We start from the raw sequence: 25,410 nt of genomic DNA, 5'->3' as shown, positions 1-25,410 counted from the left end.
GAAAAACAGGGCAAGCTCCTACAAATAAACCTCTCCCAGATGTCTTCTTGACAAAAATGCAATGGATTAATTTCTTTCCTGTATCTCCAGTGGCATTACACTGCAGCCATGGCTTAAATACTAAGAAGGAAAAAAAAGAGCAGCAGATGCTTGACTGCTGGTGGCACAAAGTTGAAAAATGGTCATGGCTTCTGCCGAGGACATTACCAATTGTTAGCAAATCATTTACTCCATGTCTTATCTCACCTATCAGCTTTTAAAAAGAAGTGCAAGTTCAGCTCCTTGTGTGACCTCAGGGAAGTCCACTAGATCATATCCAAAAGACGACATCTAGGCAAGGCTACTAGTTCCCAGGTGTGCACCTGGAGGACGCCTTAACTGGATGCTGTGACAGCATATGTGCCTGGGTCACCCTCTGCTCCTTAGCTCCCAAATCAATGAGCCCTGTGCATGAGAACAGATAGGAGCCAAGAGTCCACCGAGCTGGACATCAGGAAGCAGTGCTACACAGGAAGGCACTGGAAAGAAATTTCTGGAAGTTCTTTGGATACCCATGAGGAAAAAAAGAAGCAATAACCATATCTAATTAGCTGGCAGCAAGTATTTATAAAACAACAGCTCCCCTGAGATGCAAAACAAAGAGCAACTTCTTTGTTGCTTCTACAGAAAGAGACATCTAGAAGTGTTTCGTAATAAAAGAAGTCCACGTACCTCGATAATCAAACGTGACCACATGGTACCCAAGGGAGCTGAGAACCTGGAGGGGAGAGAAACATGCAGAAACCCATCAGAGACTTGCACAGCAGCCGTGCTCTTGCCTCAGGCCAAGGTGCAGGGATCTAATTTATAACACTGTCAGCCTGACAGGGTAAAGCGACAACTTACAGCTTTTTGGTGTAGCAGGCACAGAGCTTTTCAAACACTAATCATCTCAGCCCGCTGGTTTTACTTCATTTGTTTCCTCAACCTTGTATTAGGCTATCTTAGATGTTGATACTCCCTTTAACAGCTTTGCCCTTAAGATCCACAAATATCCTATGACTGTTTCACGTACAAACACTTTCAGGTTTTCCAGTGAAACAGTACAACTGCTTCATTTATATTATTCAAATTAGCATAAATGTTAGCATAACATACAGGAGCCCGTTTCAGAGGGCTTAAATGTATACATCCAAAACGTGCAATTGCTCCATCAAGAAGATTTATGTTACAGCCAATGGTAATCCTAACAAAATCTGTTAAAAGCAAGTTAAAATACCCAATGTTAGATCAACTTGCTCAGAAAAAGTGCCTTGGTAAAAGCAATGTTAGCATTCCAAGCTACCATTGCTCAGGTATGAACTTAACAGCTCCATGGTAGATTTTAAAAAAAAAAAAAAAAAAAAAAAAGAAGAAGTCACAAAAAGATTAAAATATTTTTACTCTCATGGTCTATGTATGACACATAATTAAAAAAAGCCATCTTAGTATTATGCTATATTTTAAACCTTCTAATGGACAAAAGGAAATGATCTCATGTGTAAAACCAACACTTTATTTCTAGCGTAACTGAAATCTTAACAGCCTGAACAATTACGGTTACTAGTTCAGAGCTCGTTAGTACAGAAAAAAAAAAAAAAAAAAAGGACAACATAGAAAAGAGGGGTGTTCAGGTAAGTTGGCAACTCAGCTCCTTTGCTGGGAGGACTATGATGGCGATGGTTTCTCCCACTTCCCTCTAGGATCCATCCAGGGCTAATTTTCATACATTTCAGACACGCACTGGCTGTTTCTTTCTCTTCACTGGCCTGTTACATCCATGTTACATCCCAAATTACTTTATGGGGCATGTTCCGCATACATTGGACGTGTTACCTCCAAACCCATTTTTGCCCGCACCTCTTCAGCGGACCGCGGGCAGGCTGTGCACAGCCCGGGGGTCCCCGGGGTCAGCCTGTGCCCCGCTCCATGCTCGCCCGTACCTGTGCTCCTGGGCAATGCCCCCCGCGTCCCCGCCTCCGAGGCCTCTGCGGGCACACCAGCCCTGTGCTCCTCTACACTGTACCGCTGTGCTGGGGGTCATCAGCCTTTCCTCTGACACACAGTAACTCTATCTGTAACTTGTACATAAAAGCATGACAGCGATTTTCTCTGTAGCACCATCTGTATGAGAATTGCTGCTACTTGTACTACGGTTATGGCTATACCATGTAATTATACGAAGCTCAGCAAAAGTGAAACCAGCTAGCCAGTGGCCACCTGGTTGTTAAGACAATTGCTTTTATGGCTAAACAAGCTCAAAACAGTGCTCCAGGGAGCTCCAAAACAAGGTCAGAAGAAGCCTTACAAGCCTCAGCCATGTTACTAGCAGTGGCAATACTATATGCGCTGGGTTACATGGCTGCAATTTCCCTTTTTGACAGTCCACCAACTGCAGGCTATCGCTCACAAGTCCAGCAAGGATATTGCAAACCCTCCTGTGGCTCCAGGCTTCTCACAAGGACCAAGCAATGGATTTTCTCGGAGGTGTTTACCCTTGCAGCTTGCCTCACGATAGCCTGCACAGGTCTGAGGGCAGGGAGTAGCTCTTCCTTGTAACGTGCTGCCATTACTCGGTTCCCGAGCGTTTGATTTTATAGCCAATGCAGCTTGCACAAGGAATAAAATTGCTATTAAGACAACCACAGGATGCAAAGCCAAGTTCAGAACCCCTGTAGCGGTAGGACACGGTTCTCAGAGGGACTGCAGGCAGGAGCAGCGCTCGGTGGTTTCGACAGTGCAGCACCAGGGCAGTGCAGATGCCTGCTCAGGGATCTGCTTGGTGCGCAACATTCGCTGCCTTCAGGGCTCATTGCACCACACGCTGGGCCTTCCAGTGTTAACGGCTGGGTCAGCATGCGTTGCTATTTTTTAAACAACACACCTGGTGGTACTGGGACTATCGCAGCATACAACTGGAATGATACTGAGTGTTACTTCTAATGGAATAGTACAATTTTAACCTTAACAGGTTACATATACAGATATCGGGTAGAGTTATAAACAATTAGACAATTTACAACAATTTGGGGGCACGCAGTATGCATACAAGTACAACTGGAGCTTACACAGACAACTGACGCCTGATTGGAAATGGAGAGAGCATTTCCATTGTCCCACTAGGATCTAAATGGTCGTCTGAAGACGGAAAGCCAGTAACTTCACCTACGTATCACACAGTTTGCCCTGCTGCTTGCTGGCATCCCCCTGAGACTCACGCGTTACACCGTGCTCCCCCTTGCTGCACTCGGTTGTGTTGTTTCTTGGCACTGGCCATGGGGTTGTGCTACTCCACTGCCCCTCTTTCAATGCCATTTTCCCACTAACAGTTATTTGGAATTTATATTAGCAAACGCAACAGCTTCCAAGTCACTCAAAGCTCCTTTGCTCTTTGCTATTCCGGTCTCTTCAAGCAATTCCTGTTCCTCTTTCTTTGGCTCTAAATCCTTCAAAGGGGTTCCCTTGGAGGTGACAAGGTCCGTACTGTGTGCGCTTCCAGGGCAAAGGCCCTTTACAGCAGAGGTATTAAACATGCAGTTGTGCCACTCTGGGATCTGCACTCACAATTTACTGTTTCTTCAACACCCTCTTGCAAATAACTATGCCAGCATCACAGAGAGGTGTGGTTATGTATATACAACACCACAGTGCAGAACACCACTGCAACCTACATAACAACAGCAGAATAATCAGGTAAAATAATAATTAACAGATTAGGTGCTGCAGGACAGCTGTTTCCATCAGAATCACTATATACCATTTTTTAATATGTTCACTTACATATTGGACCCCCTGACTGAACATGCAGAACACAAAATTCCTTCTTGCAAAGTCTGGTTTTCAGCTTTACAATGTGATTTTACTGCCAAGATATCAGATACAATCTAGCCTTTTCCAGGCCATTAAAAATTATTTAACCTGTTGACAGTTTACCTGTCTTCTATACATGTTTGTTATGCTGCATTGGCAGCATCTCTTCTCAATAACAAATAGATGCACTTTTATTTTAATTAGCAGCTGTTATATTTAAAAACAGATTTTTACCATCCTCTATTTCTTCTTTAAAAATATGCTGAGTTTAACACATCCATTGCAATCACGCACACAGGACTAAACGTTTCACTTTCAAAGCCAACTATCTCCCAGTTTCACTAGAGAGTTTATTATTCAACTATTCCTTCAACTTCTATCTGCTTAATAACTGATAATGTTCTCAATTCAAACTTTTTTTTCTTTTTGATCTCCATCCTAGATTTCTTTCATGTTTATACTCATACATACTTTGCACCTGTGCTGTTAGGGCTGGTACCCACCTCCCTCTGGGAGCTCAGCCCCCGCAGCAGGAGAGCAGCACTGTTTGCTCCAGGTCTCTGCTCCCATGGCAGCTCTGCCTTCTTCCACCTGAATATTCACCTTCTCCCCCTGTTTGTCTTCCTGCAAACAGCCCTTCAGCACCTGGTTCTCCCCCTGCATTTACCTCCTCGGACCGTCGGTCTGACCTGCACCAGCCACCACCTGCACCTCATACCTGTCAAAGGCCACCACAGAGCGGCCTCCAGTTTTCCTTAACCCCAGTCTGGTCTGAACCCCCAAGCACAGCCCTACCCCCAAATCCTGCCACTCAGCACAACCCAAAGCAGCAAGGAAGCACCCAAGTCAGCAGCCATGCCTGCAAAGAGCGTGGAGTCTCCTGAAGAGGGACAACAATGGCGTGATGCACCCCCAGCCAAATTCTCCTCTCGTCACTGGGAGCCAGGAGCTGCACGGCTGCACAAAGCAAATGCACCTGGCAGAGAGCAGGAGATGCTGCAACATTGATCTGTCTGGCTCTTGTCCCGGTCAGCTGCCAAGAGCACCAGCCCTCTCACAGCAGTAAGCAATGAGGATGCCCTCAAGACACCCCCAGGCACAGGCTCACCTAAACCTAGGCAGGCCACTTTCAGAACCCCTGACCACCAAGTCCAGCCTCCTCACAGCCCAGCATGGCACAAGCCGGTGTGCCCAGTTCTGCTCTCCCTAGCAGAGAACAGGGACAAAGAGCTGGGATAAAGATGATGAAGGTCATCTCATGCCTTTACCAAAGGAAGAAGTCGATGGAGCCTCGCACTCCTGCACCTATTCAACTCAAAGCCAAGATACAGGTGATCCACTTGCAGGGTCTCATCCCTCCAAGGACGTGCCAAGGCCCAACCATGGGCACTGCGCCATTCTTACACTTCAGAGGTGCCTTTCTCTTCCAGGGGAAAGAAAAGATGAGGCTAAGGAGGAACAGAAACAAGCAGGAAGAGCAGGAGAAACTGTCACTACCACCATTGCAGCTGCCAGAGTTGTAAGGTGACCTCCTCAACCTTCACGATGCAGGGCCCCACACTAATAGCACCCTCTGCTTTAAAGCATGGCTCTGCTGCCCATACACCTTCCTTCCTACCCTGGTGCTGGGCAGCTGCAGCACCCAAACACCCACTTCCCAAGACAAAAGCAGACATGCAAAGCAAGGCCAAAGTACAGCCTATCACAGTGGATACACAAGAGAAGGAAGAACCTCCACCATCAACATCCAGCTCCTCCTGGTGAAGGACACAGCTGGTGATGAGCTGTAACATCCCCTGCCTGAAGCCAAAAACCCTGGGAGCATCCCAATCCCATGCCCTGCACTAACAGCCTCTTCCATTTTAGTCTTTTTTTTTTAAGAGTATTTTTCTTTCTTGGTTTTTTCCCCTTAGAATTAGTTCAGAAAAAGTCTCAGATGAAGCCAGTAAGATTTCAATTGGCTTTGCAGATAACAGACATTTCCTTCAACCCTTAACAGGATGTTTAGTTAACAATGCCAAATGTTTTATTTATAGTAATTACTTACACCCCTATAACAATACCGCATTGTTTCATGTGCTGCTATAAAGTTGGGTAATCTCATGCAGTGGGCAAAAAACCCTCTGCATCAGCTCTCCACTATCCCACCACATCAGTGTAATAACAACCAAAAGCTTCACTGCCAAAGCCTCGATGTACAAGTATGAATTACAGAAGGAGCTTGTGGTAGTCTTTCATTGACCGTCAAGGTAGCTAAGAGAACACGATTCTTGTCAGTTTTAAAAGGTTTTGAGTTGCATTATTCAAGCATGAATAAGTTGAATAACGTGAATAACACAGTGACCCTGAATATACCGGTAACTGTGATAACTGGAAACCAGGCTTGAGCAAAGAATAACTGGACATTTGTCCAGACTGGAAGAAAGCATGTCCCTCAAAGTGAGTTTGTATCTGGTTACTGCTCCACTGCTGCTCCTCCTGCTGGCTTCCTCATGGCTCCTGCATCTGGTTACTGTCTTCAAACACACATCGACTCGGGCAAGAATGATTTCGGACACCTGCTGCTCACAGACTGTGCAGCAGTGACAGTCTCAATTTTCAGCGCTGCTGCTGAGAAAAGCTGCTCACATGAATCAATCACTCGGAAAGAAAGGACAGAGACCTCTTAGAGTTATTATTCCCCTTCTGAGCCTCTTCTAGAGGGTTTCCCCTGCTGCTTCCAGCCTACTAGCAGCACCAGCAAAAAGGACAGCAATCCAGCCTGTTTCATTCTGCTGGAATAAGCACGAACCTGGAGTTTCTGGTGTGGTTCTGGTAAGCCCATGTGTGTGTTCGCATGTGAGTGACTGAAAAAGACAAACTAAGCAACTTGTCTATGTTCTCAGAAGCAAAAGAATACTAGACCCAGGAACAGAAACCTTGGGTTTTGGTAACCTGTGTTCTCTATACATGTACACACACAGAAACACAGAGGCACGCAGAATCTTTCGAGTATTCTGAAGCACTGCTACCCTTGCGCAGTCAAAATCCAAAACTCCTCTGCCTGTCTTGGCCAGCACAAAATGCATTGTGGCATTAGCTGGTTCCCCCAAAAAATGACCAAACAGATCACCATACACAATACTCTCCTCAACCAACTTTCTGCAACTTAGCTCATCCTTTTTTCTTAAAGGAAAAGAAATATCACCTGCCTCCTTGGGGCTGCCAAACAGCATTTTCTAAGCGATCTTAATTAAAAAAGACTGTGGCAGGGGATCTTGCACAAGGAGCTGCATTGCAATAAAGCTTTATGAGTGCCAACACTCTGACACAAATTATAAAGAGAAGGGAACGATAGCTAAATTCATAGGAAAAACACAGACTCAGACCCCTCTGAAATGAGCCAGCAAAAATAATTATGGCTCTTTTATAAACATGTGATAAGAGATCAAGAAATTGTGTGCGAGAATTTCAACCGAGAGAGAATTTAATAAAATAAATGACTGCAAAAGTCATTAGGCAAGAGACCCAAAGGAGCCGAAGTTGCCTGTTCTCATGTAACACACCATGGTGCCACGTCTGGGAAATTCATTGGGTTTCGTACAAAACCTTCAGCACTTGAGATGGCACCACTCACACAAACGCACTGTGCCATGGGACAGGGGGAAGCCCAGGCTGAACCTGCCTGCCTGAAAAGGGATGAAGTAACCCCTGCACTGGCAACCTTGAAAATGTTTTATTGCAGCAAATTGTTCTGTGAATAGGCAAGTAGTAGCTTTGTCATCCTGGCCAACTAATGGACCAACAGGGAGGTTTATACTGGCTTGGCCCAACATTTTGCCATTTAAAAGACCAAATGTCACCTTCAAAGGTTTGAAGAGTGCGAGGAATCTGAGCTGGCCTCAATCCACGTATATTTTCCCAGCAGTTGGTGACGTATGGCATCACGTATGGCATCCTGACAACAAAACCTGCATTAAGACCAGTGCTGAGAAGAAACAACGGCAGAACAGAAGCACCCATTTGCAGACTGTGCCCTCTTTTCAGGCAAGTTTGCTGCCTGCCTGCAGCCTGAATCAGGGACGTCACCACAAGAGTGAAGAGCTTAGTACAACCTTCAGACTACTATCCATTCCTGCTCTTTCGCTAATGGTGTCGCAACAAAAAGTCTGAGGTTGATCAAAAGAGGTTTCAGAATGCTAAAAAGTTCAGGAGCACAGGTAGTGGTTTTTTCAGTCCTCCCAGTAACGGGGGGAGACTTTGGAAGAAACAGGCGAGCCCAGGATATCAATACCTGGCTCCAGGACTGGAGCCTCCACCAAAACTTTGGACTTTTAATCCATGGAAGAGCTTTTAAGACACAAGATATGCTGGCACCTGATGGGATCCACCTGTCCCAATGGGGAAAACACATCTTTGGGTGTAAGCTGGCAGGACTGATTGAGAGAGCTTTAAACTAGAATCAGTGGGGGGATACCGACAGGATTGCAGCAGTAAGCCAAGGGTTGGCATGGCATTGCCTGAGGGTGACAATGCTAGTGGGAACATTTACTCTGCTCCTGGGACCACAGAGAGCTCAGGAGCACATCTGAAATGCTTATATGCTGACGCAACACAGTATGAGAAACAAACATGATGAACTGGAAGCGTTGGTTGGTTCCCAGAGCTATGATATCATTGGTGTTAGTGAGACTTGGTGGAATGAGTCCCACGATTGGAGTGCTGGGACGGAGGGCTACGGGCTGTTCAGGAGGGATAGGCAGGGTGGGTGAGGTGGAGGTGTCACACTATACGCAAGGGAGATGTTTGATTGCACAGCCCTTACAGTTAGTAATGATGTGCTTCAGAGCCTCTGGGTGAGGATTAGGAGGATGGAAAACAAAGGAGATGTAGTGGGTGTCTACTACCAATACCCCAGCCAGGATGTAAGCTCCGATGAATTATTCTATAGGCAATGAGGAGAAATTTCTGGATCGGTAGCCCTTCTTGTCCTTACGAGAGATTCCAACTTCCCAGATATCAACTGGGAATACCATACTGCTGTGAAGAGCAGGTCTTGGAAATGCTTGAAGTTTGTAGGAGATAACTTCTTGTCACCAGTACTCAGTGAGCCAACTAGGAAAGATGCCCTCCGAGGCTTGCTATTTGTGAACAGAGAAGGGCTTGTGGGAGATGTCATGGTAGGTGGCTGTCTTGGCCAAAGTGATTGTGAAATGGTTGAGTTTAAAATTTTCATTGTAATGAGAAAAAAAGCCACCAGATTTGCTAGCCTGGATTTGATACTATTCCTCACAGCATCCTTCTGGACAAGTTGTCCAGCTGTGGGATGAGCAAGTTCACTGTGCACTGGATGAAGAACTGGCTGACGAGCAGAGCTCAAAGGGTTGTAGTGAATGCGGCTACATCTGGCTGGTGACTGGTCACCAGCAGCATTCCTCAGGGTTCAATTCTAGGGCCAATCCTGTTCAATATATTTATCAATGATCTGGATGCAGGAGTTGAATGCACCATTAGCCAGTTTGCTGATACCAAACTGGGAGGTGCTGTTGACTCTCTTGAGGGACAGAGGTCTTGCAGAGGGATCTAGATAGATTGGAGCATTGGGCTATGGTTAATGGGATGAAATTTAACAAGTTGAAATGCTGGATTCTGCACCTGGGACAGAGTAATGCTGGACACAAGTATAAATTAGTAGAGGAGTGGCTGGAGAGCAGCCCTGCAAAAAGGGATTTGGGGGTGCTGGCTGGCAGCAGGCTCAATATGAGTCAGCCATGTGCCCTGGCAGCCAAGAGGGCAAATGGAATCCTGGGGTGCATCAAACACAGCATAACCAGCTGGTCAAAAGAGGTGATTATCCCACTGTATTCAGCATTGGTGTGGCCTCACCTGTGTGCAGTTCTGGGCCCCACAATTTAAGAAGGATGTGAAGGTACTCAATTGCATCCAGAGCAAGGGAACAAAGCTGGTGAAAGGGCTGGAAAGCATGTCCTATGCAGAGCGGCTAAAGACTTCAGGTTTGTGTAGTTTGGAGAAAAGGAGGCTGAGGGGTGACCTCATTGCTCTCTACAGCTTCCTGAGGAGGGGAAGTGGAGTGGGAGGTGCTGATCTCTTCTCCCCGATATCCAGTGATAGGATGCATGGGAATGGTTCAAAGCTGTATCAGGGAAGGTTTATACTGGACATTAGGAAGCATTTCTTTCCTGAGAGGGTGGTCAAACACTGCAACAGGCTTCCTAGAGAGGTGGTTGATGCCTCAGGCTTGTCAGCATTCAAGAGGCATTTGGACAATGCCCTTAACATACTTTAACTTTTGGTCAGCCCTGAGGTGGTCAGGCAGTTGGACTAGATGATCGTAGTAGGTCCTTTCCAACAGAAAACATTCTATTCTATTCTATGGTGGTGAGTATATAGAGACTGGTAGCATATGAAAGAATACTCTTAAATAGTATCTTAAATTAGTATACTAGTATAATCAATCAAATTACAGCTGTGATTAAATAAAACTTCTAATTTTTCCTATAAACTGTTTTGTGAAAGTATTCCTGGCAAAGAACCTGGTTAGTTCAGTTGGAGCTGACAGTTAACAGCAGCAAGTAAGAGACCTTTCAAATATCTTTTAATATGGGGAAGTATGCTCACAACTTACAGACCCCTTTTCCCATAGATGCTTTCTATCTAGAGGAGACTAAGAGCCCTAAGCTACCTGCCTGTTGGCAGTGGGCTGTAATGAGCAGTCTTCTCAAGTCTGTGCACATCTGATGTGTTAATGTAACTGCTTGGACAACATGTGCATCCACTTACCTTGTAAAGCTCCACACGGTGATCCCCTCCTCTGGCGAAAGTGATTCATGAAGAGAAGAGGAGAGAGAAAAAAAAACACCAAACAAAAAAACCACATGTGAACATTTAAGCTTCCAGAAACAGACTTTCCCAATTGCCTCAGGCTTCCAGTTTAACACAAACATGGCAAACATAAGAAACACCATAACTGCTTTGTCACAGGCTTCAAGGAGGCAGCAAGGCTTTGCTGAGCTATGCAGGACACAGTTTTGAAGTCAACTTCTCCCTATAAATCTCCTCACAGCAGGTAAAGACGAACTTTTCAACCCACCCTCCTATCTGCCTTTTCCAAAGCCTGTAATACATCCAGAACAGCCTGTCCCTGTTGGCTTTGCAGACCCTGTGCTCCTGCCACCAGTGCTGCCCCAGCCAGTAACCCCTGCTCTCCAAGGTGCGATGCTCTCAGCAGAACTCACCACGTTAACCCAAGCAGCTGGCCCTTGGATTTTCTCACCTGGCTCCAAGCACAGGGACAGAAAGGACAGGGGCAAAAGACTGAGCAGAGAAAACCAGAGTTGAACACCATAAATAAGTCCAGGGGAAGAATCTGCTTTAACATTTTTTTCATAAATTGAAATCTAGACAATAAAATGGAAAGGAGAGTGAATGTGCCATTACATGCTTTAAAATATATCCACAACATGACATGGCTAATCCACACTCAAACTTTAGTCTAGTATTGATGCAAGAGATTTACTCCCGCACTCATATGAAAACTCTAAAACATTCACACTACGACTGGTTTGGTCAGTGCAGCCTCCAAACCAAAATGCCACTTTCCAGACCTCCCCTCTAAGAACACATGTGCTTGCCAGCCAAAAGCTGTCAGCTCCAACTATACTACAAAATACCTAATGCAGCCAAAAAACACTCAGGGCAAAATGCAAGGGGTTGCTTGTAAGTCATTTTGAATCATACAAGTCTGAAGAAGAAGATATACTTGCTTGAAAAGCCAGCCTTGACGTGCACGCGTTGGTGCCTTTTCATGCATTCCTCAAAGTGCAACAGAGGAATTTTTTCTAAGGGGATCAAGTAAACGTTAACATTTTTTCCTGAGCTCCAGACCACTTGGGCAAACCAGAAGGCCAAGGTAGTGCCTTTTACTTATGGTTAATGCAGCCTGCCTCAATAAAGCAGCCCAAGAAACTAAATATGCAGTGCAGAAACATACGGCAACGTATATTGAAGCTGAAATGGCAAAGCCAATACACCTCCAGCTTCGCCAATATGCAGAGTAAAGCAAAATGTGAAATATGTTATCGATCCACAGCTCAGTACTTTATCTCAGTAGCACTTGGGGGAGTCAAGAAATAAATCTAATCAATATACACATACCAGAGATACTGGTCCCAAATTACCACCATTAAGCTGCAGAATAGCTTCCATTAGTATCATTTGCTACACCCAATAAAGGCAAGAAAACAAGCGAAGCAGTATTTGAAAAATAATGCAACAATTTGATTAACCTTGTAATACATCAGCACAAGAAGACAAGGTCAGTTTCCAAAAACCCATCTGCTCATGCATTTCCTGGCTCACAGCATGCATCTTCCACACCATGCCCTTGTACCAAAAAAAGAACACTGCTAAGACAAGAATTTAGGTGAAAAAGGGCAACGTTCTTGTGATGTAAAGGCTAGCGAACCTTCACTACCAGCACAGTTAAAACAGAGTTTCTTCGCTTTACATCATGGAACTTTTATTTCTGCAATGTTTCTGCTCTTGCAGAGTATCTATGAGCAGACGTCAGCTTCAAAAGAACATGCACTGGCACTCAAAACTCAGAAAGGGACTGATACTCTTTGTAAAATGCATATTAGTAAGGAAAAAGACCATGCTCCAATAAATGAACTAAAGCACTGTACCATGCAGGGATGTGGCAGTAAGAACGTGATTCTGAGAAACATCCAGGAAGTTTCACACTGCGCTAATGGTTTTTAGCATCCAGCAACAAAGTACAGAGAACCAACCTACTTCTCTAGCTGATACACATGGTCAACTATAAAATTACGAATTTTAGAAATGTTCCTGTTCCAGACAAATGTCCTGTATGTATGCAATAATGAAACAAGACCAGCATATTACCTTCCTCTTTCCTTCCCATTTTCCTTCCTCAGAATGTGTCAACTACTAAAATAAGCTCATGAAAGGAACTGGAAAGTTTATTTAATGCGTGTAAATCACATATACAGAAGCACTAATACTATCCCATGTCTTGGTTCAGAGACCACTATACTGAAGAGAAGTACTTCTCCCTACCTGAGAAGTGTCACAGGCTCCTGGCTTCTAGCAGAGGGTACAAGGTAAACTACAATATCAGTATCTCTGATAACTGCAATAAATCTATTCCCATGTTCAATAAATGGAGAGGCATCGTTTCTTAAAACATGCTTTCCTTTTAAAAGAAGGGAGAAGCACTGAATTGCTTTTAGATTTTATTTTGGTTTTAATCATAGAATGGTTTGGGTTGGAAGGGACCTTTAAAGGTCATCTAGTCCAAACCCCTGCAATAAGCAGGGACATCTTCAACTAGATCAGTTTGCTCAGAGCCCCATCCAACCTCGCCTTGAATATTTCCAGGGATGAGGCATCTACCACCTCTCTGGGCAACCTGTTCCAGTGTTTCACCACCCTCATCATAAAAGATTTCTGCCTTGTACTTAGTCTAAATCTACCCTCTTTTAGTTTAAAACCATTACCTCTTGTCCTATTGCGCCAGGCCCTACTAAAAAGTTTGTCCGCATCTTTCTTATCAATGTGTTGAAGCTGTGACAAGCCAGGAAAACACAGCAGGAAACAAAGCCATCACTGTTTTGTGTCTCACCTTGTTCCCGCATTGCCGTGCAAGTAAAGGATTACAGGATGGCTGGAACCCAAGGCATCTTCAAACCACAACTGGTCCTTCCCTCGTGCATTCTTCCATAAGGCTGCAGGGACGGTGTGCCTGTAGGCAGAAGGAAAAATTACATTGTCCTGTTGCTACGCGGTGTCTGCCACTCGACTTTTGAGTTTTTCTGATCAACTCATTAACTCAGGATTACACACCTCACACACACTCTTCATAAAACTGTCATTAGGCGACAAATGGCCAAATTTAAAAGGCAGTGGCTAGGGTTATTTCTACATTTCCATCTCCATCACCATTGCCTTCAAAACTCAGGGCTGTGCAAGACATCAATCTTCACAGGCAAACACAAAGCCCAATTACTGAAATTCCCACAGTTTTGGAGAAATAATCTCAATGCCACAGCTTTCATAGCACTTAATTACTTCAATTAACATACTTACACACCGTAAACAAGATTCACAGCTAGGTCAGCAGATATTCAGAATAATCTTTGGAAAGCATGTTTGGCGAGTAAGAAGCATATCTGACTCTACAGTCAATCTGAGGAAAAACAGGAGCTCAGGGTCTGACGAGAAGATCATGTATTTTGTTTTCAGACACCAGGTTCTTGAAGGTATAACATTTTAGCTGGAAAAGCTACAACCTGGAAGAGCCAGGAATTTTTAACTCACAGCTGTTCTTCTGTAGATAATACAGCTGGGCAGTCTGTTAGAAAGACTTCAACACTGATGGAATGGAAAGAGAGGAATGACAGACTGAAGAGAAGGTAGGCATTTAAATTGGGTAATTACTCTAGAAGACAAACGCTGAAAGTGAGTACATGCCCACAGCCATCTCAAATTGTTGACAAGGGGGCTAGCTTACAGCTGTCAGACATAACTTAAGTAGTCACATGCCTTTCTCCTTGGAAGAAAGACAAACTCCATCTACCACACCTTCCTCCCAGATGTAAAACTCAGAGGACAAACCAACATGGGCAAACAATGTAAAAAGTCTACCTGCATGCATGCAGCCAGCAGACATTGAGTTCTTCAGGAGGAAAAAAGCCCCAGTAACTGTAGGACTCAACTTCTCCAACCGTTCTGCCTCAAGACTTTTGCAAGCTTGTGAATAAAGGAGGCTGAGAACTTTGTTTCAGAAATATACTGAACACAAGACCTTACACCGGCATTAAAGCAAGGCTCCAAACTTTCATGAAAACCTGTCTCGTAAGTATCAAGACAAATGACGTGGACTCAAATTGCCACCACAAGCTGGAAGTTCTGTTTTAGTAAAGATACACAGTACACTTGTAAGGGAAACAAAATTAAAATCTCAAGACTGCAATCTAAACTTACTCAACAGCTTAGCAGGTAGAATTTTAATTGTCCAAGTGAAGATACAAACCATTATTTATTAGCCTTCCGTGGAAAGACTTAACTTCCAGCTTCTAAACATGTCTTTCACCAAAATTCACTTAAAGGGAAGGAACCATCTTTATGTAGCAGGATATCGCTGTCCCATTCCAAAGGTCATATACCCTCACGTGAAGAGAAAATCTCTACTGCATTAGCGGACACTTACAAGTTACACACACATAACTGAAAACTCCAAATCCTACAGCTGACAGATCTAACATCACTGGCTGTATTAAGGAACAGCCCCCTTCCCTCCACACCTGACATGGTGTCTAGCCTTTTTTTCAGGTGTTTGCTACTCTTGCATTCAAACTGCAGGCACTGCTTTTTCTTCAAAGCTAGCAGGAACTTTTCTGTGGCTTTGAAACTTCTGGTGTTGAGACACAATAGAAAGTGATCATGAGAAACACATGCAGAAGCTGTTTGAGCTGGTGTAATAATACGGGAAGTACTGAAAGCAGACCTTTTCAGGCAGAGAACCAGTAAGCTGAGCTGATCCTAGGTAACAAGGAGCTAAAATGAATCGCCCTTGCCTGGGACCAGAAAATCTTCTTCGTGAGGAAGGAATGACAAGTGAGCTCCGACACTGTCACTTGTTTTGTTAAGAGAGTAAACTGCATGTTCCGTTCTCACCCACTCTCTGAACCTTACATATGTTTTATACGCAGAATATTCTTCCTCCTACTCTGAACACTTTGATCCTGTTTTCCTACCTTCCCCCACATTTATTTTGCAAAACAAAATATGAACAGCAGTTGAATGACAAAACTTCTAACTCCTTGGGTCTCATCTGATATGGAGGCATGAGCTTCGTAGCAATGCAGACCCGTAACCTTTACGATTCCAAATTATGAAGTTTCTCTGAATGCACAGGTTGTCCAATTGTGTTTCACACATTACGGATCTGAGTTCAGACGAGCTCGAGAGATGTGCATACTTTTCAACATGAACTCGGTCACTTGGCAGAGGAAAACACAAACATCCACAAATCAGAGCAGACAACGGTTGTCACGTGCACAGCAAAAATACTGGATAGGCAACACTGAGAACAAAAAGAAGGACAAAGATGCATGGCACATACTGCACAGAACAGGCTTCCTTACCAGACGCCGATGGTTACATCCTCCTCCGGTTGCAGGTAATAGTTACAGGTGTGGTTTAAACCTTGATCCTGTGGTCTTTTCAAGTCAATGAAATATGGGACCCTCACTGAAACACAAAAAAAAGAAAAAGAACAGAGTATGAAACCTTTTAATTTTTACCTTTATTTTCTTACAAAACTGTTTTACCAAGGCATTGGAGAGTTGTACAGACTGGTCCACTGTGCTGGGAAGACCTTATTCTTTTTGTGTGAAAGGATGAACCAGCTACAGCTGTGACTAAGATACGAACATCAAAGAGAGCAAGGTAAAAAGACACAAGCAACCATCGAAAAAACAGGGAGCAGGCTAAAATGAAGAGGCGGGGGAGACAAACAAAGCTTTCCGTGACACACATTTAACCATCTCTGCCCAGTCTGCTTTGTAAATCTCCCAGACACAAGATAATCGCTCCTGCTGCATCAATGGGGGGGGTTAGCTGATTCGGCAAACCTTTTACTGTTTGCATCGTAGCTGGAATGGAAGTTACTGATGGGACAAACTCCCTGGGATAAAGGGTGCATCCCAGAGCTGTAAGGTGTTTCAGGATGACATGTGGTTTCAACCTCTATAATACAACAATCTAAAGAAAACACTTATTACTGTAGCAGACACCACGTTGCTCTTGTCCTGTAAGAGTAAGACAAATTGTGTTAAACACTGTCCTCCTGGGCCTTTGAGGAGGATATGCAGTTCGTTAGCCCACTCTCCAAAGGCTATCAAATAATTGCCACGTCTCCCAGACACTGCAGCATTTAAAAGAGATCATGTTCGGCCGGAAACTGCATCTCTTCATGAAGAGATCCCTGAAAACAAAATCATTACACCTCGATTCACTCTTCCAGATATTTTATGTTCCCCAATTTACACAACACACAGTTGTTTGTTGCTTGTTATATTCAATGATTCAAACATGAGCAACATCAGGCAAGTCAAACATCAAACATTTTCAGCATTTTGTTTTCCATTGCTTGGTTCACAAGCTACATCTTATAGACACTGTGCAATGTGCTAAATGAGGGGATGTGCTTAGTCTAAATGCTTCCTTTTCCATCACCAATGCCGTACGGCCTCTCCAGGCAGCCTCTGAAACACCCAATATCAAGAGTGACGCTACAGCGATCTACTGACAGTATGAAGCAGTTTTAAGGACTCTCTTCTCCCAGTGATTCAGGCTTTTCCCATAAACTTGAGCTCCACCCCGGCAGAACCAGGAAGTCTGTCTCCTTGAAATTTAGTGGCATAACAATTGACATACCAAAGTTTTTGTGCTATTGACACAAAAAGAAGCACTAATAATGATGACAGTCAAATCTCACTTCACTTACCCTCCCAAAAAAATCACTAAACATTCCACAAACGTGAAAACCGAGGCAGACGACAGCCTACGTTAACCTGACAAATCTGGCCCCCTGGACTGCAGACACTTGAGAGAGGGGGGGGGGGGGGAAAAAAAAAAAAAAAAAAGACGACCATGCAAGTCTGTCTGCTCTTACACAACAGCATGTGGAAGAGTCCCAGACAAAGCATGTACGCCACCAGAGACCCGCTGGGTCACTGCGCCGTCACCGCAGAGCTCGGCAACCCTCTCACAAGGGCGGTGGATCCTCCAAGAGGACGGTAAGTCTGGACAAGCGCACAAGTCACTTTTGGAAGTGTTCTGGGAAAATTATTAAACTTCTCTGTGCCTCGATTTTCCTCAAATATGTTACAACTTTCTTGCCAGATACAAACAGGAACATACCAGTATTAGTGATGGGGGTCAGGTAAACATCTACCTCAAAGCAAGAGGAAAATATAGAAGTACAGGCAATTTTTATGTATGACATTTATTACTGGGATGGTCCATCTATTCTAAACACAAAAACAGATCATCATTGTCATCATATAGGCATACACAGAGATTTAGCACATCAAGGGTTTTTTTAGTGACATGTTTCAGAGCTATTTGGTATCACTTGCAACACATCACATGACAAAAATCACATAATTTGTTAATCATACTGATACACTAAATCTGATCTAGTCTGGATTTATGTTTCTAGAAATCTCAGTTTTCTGAAGACTTCCAGTAGAGACAGCTTGAGATCTCTACCCCTATGGCCACGTATCTCATAACCTGGAATGTCTAGAATTGCCTGTCCACAAGAACAAATCCAGATTCGGAACAAACACGTTGATTTGGTTGCTAACAGTGAGAGCATGGCTATTGATTCCTCTTTAGCTACCTTGAGAAACAAATGGAAGCACTTTCTCCTGAAGCTCTGTGCTACTGTTTTGGAAGCAAATCCCAAACTACACAAAAGGAGGAGAAAACAACAGCTGAAGAGTAGTGATTTATACTCAGAAGGTTAAAAAACCAATATGACAGGGCAAACCCTACCCCACTCCTCTGAAGGAGAAGTGTCACTCTACAGTGAAAAAGAATTACTCAAACATGCCAATGTACTTCCAATAAGTGTGTTAGAATGCACTTTGTATTAAGGCAAATAGCTTTTCATGGGAATACTGTCACAAGTAAAATCTGACTGCCATTATATAAAGCAGTAAGAACAACACTGCAGTGACATTAGTGCAAGTACTAGTGCAAGAAAGTGTTACGGGACAATTATTTCAGTCACTTAGGAAGGAACAGAGGCAGGGACTTCAGGGAGACCTAACAAAGCTCTGCAAGGGCAAACTAAAATCGTCACTGAAAAAGCAAGGTGATGAAAATGGAAGTAATCTGCATTATTCACGTTACCCAGCTGTCAGTTCTGACAATCAAAGACACAAGAGATGGCCCGCACATGTGTGCACTTCACAGTGACCATGATCCAAGGTGTTAGAATATACAGAGCATGCAAACAAAATGACAGAAGTTATATAAAAGCAACATATCCATAGTTGGTCCTTTATTTTTCAAAACTTCATTACAAAACACAAGTGAGGTCTAAAGACAAATTTAGATTGCAAAGAAGCATCTCTCATACAGTGACGCTCCATCATTTTCCCTCCTGTGGATGCTCAGGCTTCCCTGGACGACTGGGAGCTGAGCCAGCTTGCCAGATCCACTGTACCGCCAGTTTGACCAAATGCAATGGCTAAACAGACACAAGGAGTTCTCCTTTCAATCTGAGTTCTCCATTCAATCTGACTGCACGAACAGGCCTTTTCTATCCCAACCAGAATATTTGAAAATGCTTTCAGGTGAAGAGTCACTGCCTGGAAAACAATTCACTGGATTTCATTTCACTTGCTTGCTGTCTATTCGTGCAAATTTGTTGAACCCTTCAGAAAAATGCATTTGACATATTGCACAGTTTTCCTGAAGGAGACCCTTTCAGCTGAAAGTTGGCTTCAGTTTGGTCACTGTATTTATATAAAGACATATGACAAAGACCACGAGGGCTACAGAGAATGCTTTCCAAACCATAGTTTGGAAAATTTACAACCTGTGAAAGTTCATATGCTTCACAAGCTGTACACATGCAGGGTACAAGTGAAGGCAGACAAATGAAAGATAAAGACACTCCTCCCCTTCACCCCTCACCCATCCCAACAGACTGAGTCACTTACCAAAGTTTAGGAAGACCAGCTTTGCCTGAATAGCAGGGCAAAGTTTTACTAGAAATGGAATGGCTATGTACACTCCCAGCAACCAGATTATTAACTTCCGCAATCGAAACCATAATCCGTATCGCCTGTATTAAAAAAAAAAAAAAAAAAGAGAGAGAGAGAGAGAGAGAGAGAGAGAGACAGACCTGAATACAGCAGGAATTTTATGAAGCAATTTTCACAACAATCTGTATGCTTGGTGTATTTGAAAACCTGGTCATTTACTCTCTAAACAAAACTAACTTTAAACAGTTTATCTAGCCTCCGTTGTTTGAGAGAAGCAGAAGTAACTAAACTGTCAGCTGATGATGTGCAGCTTAGAAAAAGGGAACAGAAACTCCCCACTGATTCCATTTTAAATCAGCAGAAAAAAGCTCTTGTTACAGAGCGTTTTAATAGATTTCAGGATCTCTAGAAATGCATATCACATGTTTGTCTCCAAAAAGTAGCCTGACTGCACTTCCCATTTAAATCACTATCAGCAAGATTCTGTTCAGTTAAATTTTCACATATTTTGAAGAACTATTTGTAACGAGACTGATAAAATTACATGCGATCTCATGTACAGACTGGAGCAGACATTCTGCCTCATCCAGCTAAAAGGCTTCATACATCTCCACACCCTGGAAAGGAAATCTTCCTAAGTTATAAAACATTATGAAATTTCTTATCTGCAACATCACTCTCTATGAATCCAGACTGAATTTGGAACAATTGCCCCAACACTTTATTTCTATTTTCTCCTAAGTATTCTGATTGGGAAGAGTAAGCTACAAAAAAACCCCAAACCAACACCACCAAAAAACCCCAAAACAAACTCCCCCCCCAAAAAAAACAAAAAAAAACCAAACAAAAAAACCTCCGAAGGATCACACAGCATCTAGTTAAGCAATTTTTCTCAAAATATACTTTATTGCCTCAGAATAATTACCACATACACACTCATATGTATATATACACATGCATGTATGTATACATAAAGGTGTACTTCTAATGATCTAGTTGATTAACATTTTATGGGCAGAAACACTGAGGCCCTCAGCTATCATTGCAATCAAGAACTAAAATGCATGTAAACCCTTCAGGCAACACAAATTCCTTTCCTCTCCAGCAGACAGTCTCGAGGAGGAACAACGTTGCACGCCAGTGAGCAACCAGTTCTCGGTATCGGGAACCGCCGGCAGCTGAAAGCAGAGATCAATTTTTCCAAGATGCATGTAATTATTAATCTCCCATTTGGCAATTTTAGGAGCTGACACACTGAACTTGCTCCACACTACTGCTAAGGGGGTTTAAACACTGTCAGCTAGTTGAAACTATCGAATAGAGAGCCTGAAGACCTCTTTTTTAAACATTTCTACAAGAAATATGAGTGCAGACAGAACTGGGATGGAAATAGTTTAATCAGGCACTAAAAGCTTCAAGATCTCAACAGCTTTTGTAGCTCTAGGCTAAAGCCAAGACTCTCATGAACAGTTTTTCAGCACCGTGAAAAAGGAGATATCCCAACCCCCCAACCCCCCACCCCCCCCCACCCCCCGTAAAGTTTTTGGCTGATTGCTGGGGTACTCGCAGGGAATGGGCTATCCTCCTATTTGTCCAAAACCTGCCTCCATCACACTACTGCCTGCCTACAGGTACCTGTCTGTCTCCTCTCACCCAGGAACCATATTCTGGACTTCAGGAACATCTACCATCAAAATCCATGCACTTTTCTTGACAAGCTAAAGGAACTGCCATTTTCCAAGAGGGGAAAAAAAAAATACATTACTAAGACACTGCCAACCAGCTTTGGCTACAAGAAGTCCATGTCGAAAGGTTCAACAGATTTTAATACTTCCCACAGCAAACCTGACAATGAAAAGGTGAAGAAAGCCAGCAAGTCTTCCAATGACACTTCCATACCTCGAGCCCAGTTTCCTAAAGCACTAAGGAAAGCAGAAACAGCAAAGGACTGGCAGAGGAAACAGTACAAAACAGGGGCTTTAGAAGAACATTAGTGAGTACCAAAGCCTTACACTGACCCACCTCTGCCCCATGGAGAGCAGCAAATAGAGGAGGAGGCGGCAGCAGAGGTCCCGAGTGCACAAGCAGTAACAAGCACAGCAGAAAGCCTGCCTACAGTTGCGGTCTTTGACAGGGGCCCAGCAGACGTACTCCAGATCCAGGGTCTGCAGAGCAATCCACTGTGAAATGCTGTAAGGTCAGCTAAATACACACGCAAACCCCACAACTCTGGGAAAAAAACAACATTTTTCTTGGGCTAATCGCAAGTGATCACAGCTCTCTACTCTCAAATTAAAACCAGCTTTCCACAACCACACCCACATTAGCACCTACCACCTATTTCCATCGCTGGAAGGGGTTTGTGGAAGAGAAGGGGCAGAGAGATCACTGAAGGGTAGCCAACATTTAGTTGCTGAGAAATCAGGATATAATTTAGCTCCCTTCAATGAGAAAAGTGTGGTTTTTCGTTAAAACTTTTTGTCTCGTTTGGCAGGTTGCTCAGAGTTAACACAACCTTGCAGCTTCCTCTCGCCTCACACTCGAGAGGTGACTCTGCCATCACCACCTTCCCACTGAGAACAGTAACACGGGTGAGCAACCAGGCAGGATGGGGCTCTCCAGCAAGCTGTCCTGCCTGGGGCCCAGATCCTGCTGCAGCCAAACAGAGCTCTCCTGGGGGACTTTCGCATAGGCCAGGATTTCAGTCACACAGAAAAAAAAAAAAAACCAGCTGTTTAGAAAGGCACCAGAGTCAGGTCTGAACTCCTCCAGGCACAACCAGAGCACTTCAAAACACAGGCTCTTCAGATGTCTGGGTTGCAAAAGCACTTAGCATGACCCAGCCGTGAGCTGGAACAAGGAACAGAAAGCGCTGAGGACAGACATTGTCCGAGTAATGCTGTCAGAGCTCAGGAATGAGACTGAACCCAGACATCTCTTCCTCTGCTCTGGTACCCCACGCCAAATGCTAATCGGTAACGTGGCATTTACCCCTCAACTCCAGGGAGACGTCTACTTAAAATGCAACCAGGGCAAAGCCTCTATCCATCAACAGTTTCTCTTTTCCTGATAAATCCAAGACAATGTGCTGAAGTACAGACATTGTAAAATTATCAGGTAAGTCTGTAGTGAGCGATTTAGCTAAATTAAACTGCTCTTGCTCTGCAGAAAAGCTATTTCAGGAAATAAATGCCCTGCACAGGGAGCTTTTGGTGTGCTCAGGCAAAAGCAGCAGCAACATAGTTTTCACCACCTTCTCACCAAGGAACTCCATCAGTCTGAGTTGGAAAATACAAGTGAGTTAGAGAATAAGCAGCTGCAAACTGAAGACATTGAAGAATATCATAAATAGATTTCTGGGAATAATAGAAGTAATGTCTAAAAAACCAAAACAACAACAAAAACCCCACACCAACCTGAAACACTCAACCCCAAGTGACCCCAAAATAAAAAAAAAAAAATCCCCACGGACATCACATTTTCTCCCTTCATTCACCAAAGGCTTTTGCCCAACTTCTGGGTTCTGTCCAAACACAGGCAAAATCTCAAGTAGTTTTTGCTTCGCACAAGTTTCTGAAGTGGATGTGACAAATACATTCTCTCTCCAGACATACTTAAATCTGAAAGAAAATCTTTCCTGTGAATGTGACATCAGAAACGGAAAATTTTCCTGGTAATTTACACCTGGATGAAGGTCTTGTATTCACTTAGAACAAGCATATTTTGCATTTGGGCAGACAATAAGAATATCTGGCAGGTGAGGAGGAGCTGAGGGCCCTCTCATGACAGCTTCCCCTGAGCGTGCTATCTTTACCAGCACTAAGGGAACTGCAAGCACGAACATCCTTCGTCTCACCATGGAAAAGAACTGCCAAATTAAGATTTAAGTGCAACACTGCCACACAACAGGGATTTCAACCTGTGGTCCACAATCACAGTGTGTCTGCAAAGAGCAACCGAGGCAAGCAAATTTACTATGGGCATCTTTCAATTCACAGTACCGGTGTTCCTCCCTCCTCTCCAGCAAACTCGGGAGGTTTCGTGAACAGAGAGCGTCCAATGACCACGCTACTGTGGCACGTTCTGCATACAGACTCAGATTAAAATAATTTCCCCTGGAGAGCACCTGAATCACTTCTGCGTCAGAAGTACGCCAGAAGAGTTTCCATTAGGATCTCCTTATCGGCTGCGCTACAAGGGTGAAAGGGCAGGCCAAGGGTGAAACAAGAGACTGGTATCATCAGAGCTGCAGTCATGCAAGAACAAAATTTATCAAAAACACACACATGCTGGGCTTGCAGGCCCAAAAGGACCTACAGACAAATGCACGTACAGCCCATATGGCCTTTGTCATCTAGCAGAGGCAAGGGTAAAACAAAATGTGAACAGACACCCGGGTACGAGACCATGTTTGTTCAGCAAACGCTATTTCTCTGGCTGGCTCTGGTGTCCCTCAAATCATTAGCTGTTCAAACTGCAAATTGGCAATCCTTTCCCAGCAGGAATTCAGAGCATGGGATGTGGAGAGCCAAGACCATTTTCATTCTTGGTCACACAAGGTACCTCCTGATTACCAGCTGACACGAGTGACTTCAAAAGTGGTAGAGGAAGAAATAAGTAACATGAATAATGGCACAACAAGAAGATGTTCCCTAACTTTTCTAACAGAAAACATTAAAAAAATATCAATACATTCCTCCCCACAGACAAGGATCGAGAGCGTAACAATCAGGAGGCAGACGAAGACATGGCCAAAGGATTCAAAGAACCGAGGGTCAAAGGGAATTTAAAGGACTGGGATGAATTTCTTTGGGTAAACAAAGTTGTACCCAAAACGATCTACTCTACAACCTGGAAACTGCAACTGAGCCCCAAGGCACACAGGGGCGTGCAGAAACAACACAGCAGCAACACAGCGGGCAGGACAGCCCACACACATCAAGTCACTGGCAAGCCTTCCTTGCTAGCCTTGCTTTAAACAAGAGAGGGTTTCTAGCCCAGGTAGGATCTTTAAGAGCATCCATCTTTCCTTCCTACAGGAAGCCTGGACAGTGGCGTTGCACAGGGTTCCTCCTTCTTACAGGTCCTGAAGGGTGAAAGGATCACCCAACCTTTCTTCTCGCTCCACACAGGCCATCTGAGCCACCCAAGCTGATTAATCTTTTGTTTTATTTCACTTGTTCCCCGCCAAGAAAATAAAAAAGAAAAAGAAAAAAAACCTATCAGCCTTCCAACTGTGTGAAAGTACATTCAGAGAGAGCCTCTCAGCCCCTGAACGGGAGCTTGCAGGCAGGCGGTGGGTCTCATTTCCACTCCGAAACGTTACCAGCAGGTTTTGGACAGCTTGTGCAGTGACACACAAAAAAGTAATTTTCCACTACAAGATTAATATGGCTCTTTTTCTCCTAAGGTTTGCTGCAAAACCTGTTTTACGTGCAGCCAAATGCAAACTGAAAAGATGCTAATGTCAAAGGGTTTGTCCCCTCCTGGTTTCTGCGCACAGTGAACGAAGCTGCATAGGCAAACAGGCAGCCACGTGATTCTTTTATTTCGGGCCCAGCTATGCAGAATTCTCCTCAATGAAAAGCCTGCAGCCAAGCCTTAATTCTGCTTCACTGGAGGCACTGTATGGAGAGCAGGGAGGCTGAAGTATAGAAAACTCATCCAATCCTGAAAACGGATCTTCCCCTGAATTCATGAAAGCCAGTGGGAACACAGCAGTATCTGCCAGAACTCTTAGCATGTGAGCGACTGATCCCTCCCTTTGGCATTAGGA

The 25,410-nt window shown here is 44.0% G+C and overlaps 1 protein-coding gene across 3 annotated transcripts in view; it reads right to left on the bottom strand.

Annotated features, from left to right (window-relative positions):
• Positions 1–25,410, bottom strand: part of ABHD12 (abhydrolase domain containing 12, lysophospholipase) — a 48,968-nt gene that overhangs the window by 7,464 nt on the left and 16,094 nt on the right. For all 3 annotated transcript variants that reach the window (XM_082306785.1, XM_082306787.1, XM_082306786.1), the window contains 5 exons: positions 19,590–19,714; positions 15,996–16,101; positions 13,472–13,591; positions 10,609–10,639; positions 712–757 (listed from right to left, as the gene is read on the bottom strand). In XM_082306785.1, the coding sequence (XP_082162911.1) occupies positions 712–757; positions 10,609–10,639; positions 13,472–13,591; positions 15,996–16,101; positions 19,590–19,714 (428 nt within the window). The remainder of the gene's footprint in view (positions 1–711; positions 758–10,608; positions 10,640–13,471; positions 13,592–15,995; positions 16,102–19,589; positions 19,715–25,410) is intronic.

Source organism: Platalea leucorodia (assembly GCF_965183815.1).
Source record: "Platalea leucorodia genome assembly, chromosome: 3".
NCBI lineage: Eukaryota > Metazoa > Chordata > Aves > Pelecaniformes > Threskiornithidae > Platalea > Platalea leucorodia.
This window is presented reverse-complemented; position numbering and strand designations above follow the sequence as displayed.